General features: G+C 45.3%; 1 protein-coding gene across 3 annotated transcripts in view; it reads left to right on the top strand.

The window, feature by feature from the left end:
• Positions 1-7,242: 7,242 nt before the first annotated feature.
• MICU2 (mitochondrial calcium uptake 2) overlaps positions 7,243-7,670 on the top strand; it is a 107,250-nt gene continuing 106,822 nt past the window's right edge. For 2 of the 3 annotated variants that reach the window (XM_050766492.1, XM_050766493.1), the window contains exon 1: positions 7,278-7,510. In XM_050766492.1, coding sequence (XP_050622449.1) covers positions 7,301-7,510 — 210 coding nt within the window. In that variant the 5' untranslated portion in view covers positions 7,278-7,300. Of the gene's footprint in view, positions 7,511-7,670 lie in introns of all 3 variants that reach the window. The other variant, XM_050766491.1, reaches the window with a different exon arrangement.

Genomic DNA, 7,670 nt, shown 5'->3' with positions numbered 1-7,670 from the left:
TTTTTTTTCCGTTTTACAGAGTGCTGATTGGTGAGTTTACAAACCTTTAGCTAGACACAGAGCACTGATTGGTGTGTTTACAATCCTTTAGCTAGACATAAAAGTTCCCCAAGTCCTCACCCAACCCAGGAGCCCAACCAGCTTCACCTCTCACAAGGACTACGACTGGGGCTGACCCTGTTTGACCCATGGCAGGCCCGCTCCAGTGCCCAGCGCCCACTCTCGGGGTCCTGGTGCTTCCTCATGGCGCACCCCACCAGGGGATCTGGCACAGGTCCGCAGGTCGGGGAGCGGCCCAGCCCTGCCAGCCACTAGCCTGCAAGGCTCAGGCACCCCAGGGGGTCAGGGGACCTCTTGGGCCTGGCGCCCACCCTCAGAGGCCCTGGGTGGAAACAGATCACGCCTCCCGCACATTCTGTGGCTGTCTCCTGGAAGACAGACCTCCATGGTCACTCCTTCCCCCAAGCAGCTCAGAAGGCCCTTCGTTCTACCATGCTGGCGCTTCTACCTAGGGAAGCCCCCAGGCTGAGATGCCCCCAAACTAGGTACAGCTCTGCACGGACCCCGCCGTCCCGGCATCTGGGCTCCACATGTGAAGGCCCCACAGATGGCAGGAGCTCCTGTGGGCAGCTCTTTGTCTCTGCCAAACATGTCCTGGGCCCTAGATCTTTGCCCCCATCTGAAGCACTCCCAGCAAACTCAACACCCAAAGGTTGCCATGAAGTCCTCACAACTGGAGGAGTTCACTGTGGCCGTGGCCAGAGGAAGTGATGAGGCGAATGAATCAAAGCTGTGGTATCACCTGCCTGCAGGCCAAGCAGGTGGCAGCGATCGCCAACACTCCCCGCCACCAGTCTGCTTGTGTGCCAGGTGCAGGCCTGCCCACCTGGGAGTTCCCTATCATACCTGGCTCCACCCTCCTTGCCAGGTCTCCACTGTCTTTAGCTGGAGACAAGACCTATATAAGGTCGTTGTCTGTCTGTTGAGAGCCACTGAATGGTGACCATCTCAGTGTATTTTTCCGAGTCTCGGAAGCACAAAAAACTCAGGGCAACCCAGTCAACTGGAGAAAAACCAGATCCTGCTGCCAGATGCCCAGCCTCCTGTCCTGCTGATGGCCTCTGGGTGGTGGTGCTGACACCACGTGTTCACACCATGCCATAGACTAAAGACAGCTAACTAGCAGACTGGCTTTGGGGAAAAGGAATGAATGATGAAATTGAAATTTTTATTTGGGTTTTTAAGAAACAAATAAAAATGTCAAAGCATTTGCATTTACTCAGTGGCTTGGTCTTCTGCACAGTTAAGGACAGGCTATGATATTCTGGATGTCTCAGTGCACAAGAATACATATCACAGGCTTGAACATTTCTGTGGAAATCTTGCGATCAAGGAACATTTCATGAAATTATTTAGATCTTGTCCCTTGCTCCTCTGGACATGCTGTATTTCTTAATTCTTCTCTGTCACCATCTTTGATGTGCGTGAGATGTACGTTTTACAGCAGAGAAGGAGCAAAGGAAAGAAAGTGTGAATTGTCTCCTTTGGTGGGCTACACCAAACTTTGGAGATATTATAATGGACTTGAAAATACCAATTAAATTCTTCTGACATACACTATGTGTTCCATAAATGTATTTCCAGAAAAAATCTTTTTTTGCAACCTCAAATGTTGTGCTGTCACTAATTTTCATAAGTGTCCTTTATGACAACACAGACCTCTCTCTCTGAGATGTGGAAGTGTTACACAACACTCATAAAACAGACTTCTTTTTTTTTTTTTTTTTTTTTTTGAGACGGAGTCTCGCTCTGCCGTTCAGGCTGGAGTGCAGTGGCCGGATCTCAGCTCACTGCAAGCTCCGCCTCCCGGATTCACGCCATTCTCCTGCCTCAGCCTCCCGAGTAGCTGGGACTACAGGCGCCCGCCACCTCGCCCGGCTAGTTTTTTGTATTTTTTAGTAGAGATGGGGTTTCACCGTGTTAGTCAGGATGGTCTCGATCTCCTGACCTCGTGATCCGCCCGTCTCGGCCTCCCAAAGTGCTGGGATTACAGGCTTGAGCCACCGCGCCCGGCCAAAACAGACTTCTTAATCTTCTTTCTGTTGGTGTCCCGCCAACCTCCTAGCATTTTAAGCAATTTATGCTACTTTTTTTTTTCAGTAAATGTTTGTGTCCATTGGATTATAAGCGTTATTAAGAAATACAAAGACAAAATATTGGTGTTGGGTTTTCTTTTTATGAGTGCTCATCTTTTAAAAATACATAATGAGCTGGGCACAGTGACTCATGTCTGTAAACCCAGCCCTTTGGGAGGCCGAGGAGGGAGGATCACTTAAGGCCAAGAGTTAGAGACCAGCCTGATCAACATGGTGAAACCCCATCTCTACAAAAAATACAAAAATTAACCTGGCATAATGGTGCACGCCTGTAATCCCAGCTACTCAGGAGGCAGAGGCACGGGAACTGCTTGAACCTCGGAGGCAGAGGTTGCAGTGAGCTGATATCACGCCACTACACTCCAGCCTGGACAACATAGTAAGACTCTGTCTCAAATACACACACAGACACACACACAAAATAAAAATAAAAACACATAATAAAGTATGTAGAATAAAATTGTGTGAGCCTAGGGGCTATGCCAACATAATCTAATTGAGGGAAAAGGAGAAGGTGGCGATGAACTAAGACTGGCCATGAGTCGGTAATTGTGGAAGTCCAGCTCTATGTACATGGAGACTCATCATTTTAGTCTCTCTAATTTCATATATATATGAATTTTTCATAAGAAAAAGCTAAAAAAAGACAAGTATCATGGTTTCATTACCTCAACTAATAGTACAGTCACTCCTTCCATTCCGATTAATATATTTTTGTGAGGTACCTGTTTGAGCTATGACAGTCATCAAAAACTAATGTATAAATTAACTCAGCATAATACCAAACCTTGTATCTCATAAAACCTAAATCAGCATTTTCCAAGTTAATGAAGCCAATTTAATCACATAGACCTCACTAAAATACTAACAGTTTTAGAACAAAACATTCATTGCATCTTTAATAATAAAAATACAATTTTATTTTGTAAATACTAGTTCATCTTTACATCACCATTTACATTCTTACTATGCGGCTTTTAACATTTAGTTGTAAATGTGTAGATTTAAGAAATAAACATACATAAATGGGGGGTTACATACCTTTAAAAGTTTTCAGCATAGAGGGCACAGGTCAACGTGTGAGAGCACAGCCCGTCCCCGGGAAGCTGTATCCTATTTGTCCTTGCTGTCGTCAACGTGTGGTTCCATGCCTGGCACACATTTCACATTCGATACAGTTTGTCAACTAAGGAGAAAAAAAAGACACTTTGGAGTGGCATACAATAAGAATTTTAGAAGTGTAAAAATAAACTGACCCCTTCTCCTCATTTTCCAACAGGGAGACAGAGGCTTAGGAAGGGTAAATCACAGAGCTAATGGATGTATGGTGAAAGAAATGTTTTAGGAAGGTTAATCTAACATAGACCTGTAGGATGCTTCAGAGAAGAAAAAGACGAAGCAAAGGCACACGTTAAGAGATAGCCACAATCATTATAGTGCAAGATAATGGGAGCTGCACTGGGAGGGAGGGAAGGTAATGAGATGCAGAGGAGGATCTGAAAGACACACAAAACGCTCCTCTGGGCACTGCTTTCTCACTGTCAGTAAGATTTCACTTTAACCTATTTCCACACATGCTGGTATCAATCATGATACCCAGATATTTTTACTCATGGCCCCAAACTGCACAAAAACACATAATTAGCAGTTCTTTTGACTCATCTGGGGCCTCTGAGAGTGATTCATACCCTCCGCTACACAATTATCCACCATAAATATAGTTCAACCTCTGTCTATTCCAAGCAATGGTTCTTTATAATGTCCATTCGTATGCTTTTTACTTCATCCCTATAGGAGTCCCACCTCTTTAACTATTCTTTTGAGATCTCCCATATTTTTTCTCCTCCACCTAAGATAATCTGTCTCAGTGCACATTATTCTGGAATAGAGCAGTAAACAATCTTTCAGAATCCAATGGCAATTTTTGTTTTTCTCCCCCACACGTGCTAAGATCAAAGATGTGTTCAAGTTAATAATTTCTCTTAAAATGGAAATATGAAGGAGTAAATATCTTCAGTGAGAAAAACTAGTTGACCTCTTTTGTTCAAGACCAGTAACCCAGAGGGAATCGAAGTTTTGATTGTCAGTAAAAAGGAAAATAATTTGAAGAAGCGTGTGGATAGTGGCTAAGAAAGGCCAGGATAAAGTCTGGGCAAGCAGAAGAAATACACTGGTGAAGCATCTGAGATTCAGAAGAGGAGCTCAGCCTCAAGGTGGGTGGGGACGCTGGAATGGGTGGGTGGGGAAGCAAGAATACCCCAGTGACAAATGTACAGAGGGACAAGGGGGCTGCCAACTGTTCCATAGACTGGAGATCATTGTGTGGCCCCTGCCTGGCCCCCAGGACACTCCAAGCCAGTCCCTAGCTAGCCCTTCTGCTCCAAGCCTGTCAGCACACACTGTATGCAGCCTTCTCCAGGCTTTCACCCTACCTCAGACCCCAGCAAGTTCCAGATCAAGTCTTCTCTCTTCCCTAGATGCTTTTCTGCCTGTGCCAGCCCACTACACCTTTGCCTCTCTGTACAGGATAACCGTCAGAGACAATTGTTTTGAAATTCAAGCCTAGCCTCTCCAGTGAAAATAAAGCTCGTTAAGAGCAGTGTTTCTGACATACCATTTTTGTTCTTCCTTCAGAAAAAAGAGCAGGAGTAAATGAATTAAGAATGATACTTTAAAACAATCAGTATTTCCATCCCTGGTTTTGTCCAGCTATTTAAAACAGTATACAATGTACAGCTTTAGAAGCAGCCTCTTATTTGAGGGTTGGTTTATAAACTGCATGGTTGAAAATACATCCCAGCCCAGGACTTTACAGCTGATGATCAAGAAATGAACATAGCCGGAGCCCAAAAAGACCAATATAGTCAATGTCCTTGAACAAATGTCAGCAGCTGCCAAGGAAGATTTCATACTTAGAATGGTTATTCGACTAGAGATCAGTTCTATTATAAGAATTTGTTTCCTCTGCATAAGAAAAGTTTGAATACATTAAATAAGTGAGAGTTCTAGATGCCTGGGCACATAACGAAAGTTTTAAAAATAACTAATTACACTGTTTTCCAAGTGGCTTCAAAGATTTTCAGCAAAATAAAAAGAAGTTTTGTTTTTAAAATAAAGTACACCAAAGGAATAATATACTTCTGTATTTCGGATGGCTAAAGCTTAGAAATATGAACCCCAGAGTTTCATTTGTGCCATTTATTTATTCACTTATATACTCACTCATTGAATGTCTATTACAAGCTGGGCATTGTGCTAGGTGCTAGAGAAGCAGGGAAAAGGAAGACATCTCACCCACAAGGATGTCAAATTGTGGGAGAAAGACATTGTTCTTAAATATGCCACGTTTTAATAGGAATCTAAACTTATCTTGGGCTTGAGGCAATAACTGAGTAATAGATGCCAGGTTTCATAAAATACCTAGAGGAACTGTGTGAATTAGGCAGTTAGAATTATACAAGTAAAGACTGTGGTTTCTGGAAATCAAGAATAAGCTACAAGATAAGACATCCAGGGTGTCCAAACATATCCTAGAAGTCCTATAATCACCAGGAAACAAACTAGATGTCAATAGTCCAGAAAAGCAGGACATGTGCCAAGAGCTACCAGAGTTAGCAGAGGTGAAAGACAGTCCAGCGGTTGACAAAGTCAGGCTAGATTCGAAAAAGCAGTAAAGTCTCGGCTTAAGATGGGCTAGTGATCTAGAATCATGGACATTCAGTCAAGCTCATTTGTGTTCACAGGGCAGAAGTAAACCAAACCTTGACCACAGTAAACGCATATCTGTCATAAGCCTACCACGTGCCAGGCATTTGGCTAGTCACTTTATATAAAATATCTCATTTAGCTCCCCCACCCCAAACTGTAAGAGGGTTGTTCACAGATGAAAAAATTGAGACTCAAAGAGATGAAATACCTTACCCCAAATAGCAATGATCACCTGCCGAATCGTGAGTTATTTACAAATGAGAAAATGGAGACTCAGAAAGATTAAATAATTTGCCCCAAACCACAGTGATCATCCTGGTAGAGCTAGGATTCAAACCTTGAGGTCTGGCTCACAAGTCTGTGAAGTGAGGCTTATCTCTCTACTTCCTGCCTGGGAAAGCACACTGAAAGTGAGTCCAGAAGCTGAGGGAAAAGTGAGGAACCTCTGACTGCAGATGAATGTAGACAAGCCAGCTAAGAGAAAGGGAGCAAGGATTAAGGGCAGATAATAACAAAGTGATCCACGGGACTTCCATTGAATGATCAAATTAGATTTCATGTGACAGGTTTTTGTTTTTGTTTCTTGAAGTTTTGTTTTGTGCAAAATTTCAAGACAGCAGTGATTATGTGATTAGGTGTCTTGGCCCCTTTGATGTTGGCTCCGTTACTGCATGCCCAACTAAAGCTTCTAATAGCTGGGGACATTTCAGAGGCTGAACAAAGAGTTTATTGAAGAGAGTTACTCACGAAAAGTGAAGACCAAAGAATGGAAGATTGGAGGCTGTTAAATAAAACCAAGTAGTCTGCCTCAGCTACACCACGTATCACCAATGGAACAGCCAGGACTAAGCCTGCACCAGGGAAAACCTCTGGGTCCCTGCTGATAGACACATGGGGCTGGTGTGCGGCTCTGTCTCCATGACTTTTAGTTCTAGGTAGGATGTGCGCTACTATCAAACCCTCTGTTGAAACTGAATTTAAATTCAACATTAGCAAATAGTGAGTGACTGAAATAACGAGAATGCCTTGTCTGAGAGTTCTTTTAGCAGAAATTAAAGAATAGTCAAGACTATGAGCATAGGAAGACATGAACACAGATGCAGAAGAGGCTATTTCAAAAAACGTTTCAGTTTCACAAGATGAAAAAATGAAAAGGAGAAAGAAACCTGCCCACACAACCGAGGGCACTATCTTGTTTTGGACTAGGAAGCCATATTATACTGTCTTCCTACTCTTCCTATCATCCCATCTCCACAGCCTTAGAAGGCAGCCCCGGAACCAAAGGCCATCTCCTGCGGTTCCGAGCGTCGCCTCAACAGCCGCACCCACGGCGCAGGCTCGGTAGGCGGGGCTGAAGCCTGTCGAATGTCGCGAGAGTTCCCAGCGCTGGCGGTGGCGCCAGGAGACAAGCGCCGTGTAGCTGCGCTTCCGCAAAGATGGCGGCGGCTGCGGGGAGCTGCGCTCGGCTGGCGGCTTGGGGCGGAAGACTGCGACGGGGGCTCGCTGCCAGCCGACGGGCTCTGCCGAGTCCCGGCCCCTTGGCTGCGGCAGTGGCCGGCGCCGCCCTGGCAGGAGTAGGAGCGGCCTGGCACCACAGCCGCGTGAATGTCGCGGCGCGCGACGGCAGCCTCACAGTCTCAGCACAGGTACGGGACGAACTCCTTCTGCTATAGCCCCAGTCAAGCTCCTCCCTCCCCTGACGCCCTTGGCGGGGAGTGGTTTGGCGCTGGGCGGCTGTCCCGGAGCCGTGGGTGGGGGCGCCGCTGCGGGTCGGGGCGTCCTGCGACTGGTGGGACTCGCTCCTTC

This window comes from Macaca thibetana, chromosome 17, assembly GCF_024542745.1.
Source record: "Macaca thibetana thibetana isolate TM-01 chromosome 17, ASM2454274v1, whole genome shotgun sequence".
In the NCBI taxonomy this organism is placed as follows: domain Eukaryota; kingdom Metazoa; phylum Chordata; class Mammalia; order Primates; family Cercopithecidae; genus Macaca; species Macaca thibetana.
The sequence above is the reverse complement of the archived record's forward strand: the minus strand, read 5'-3'. Positions and strand labels throughout refer to the sequence as shown.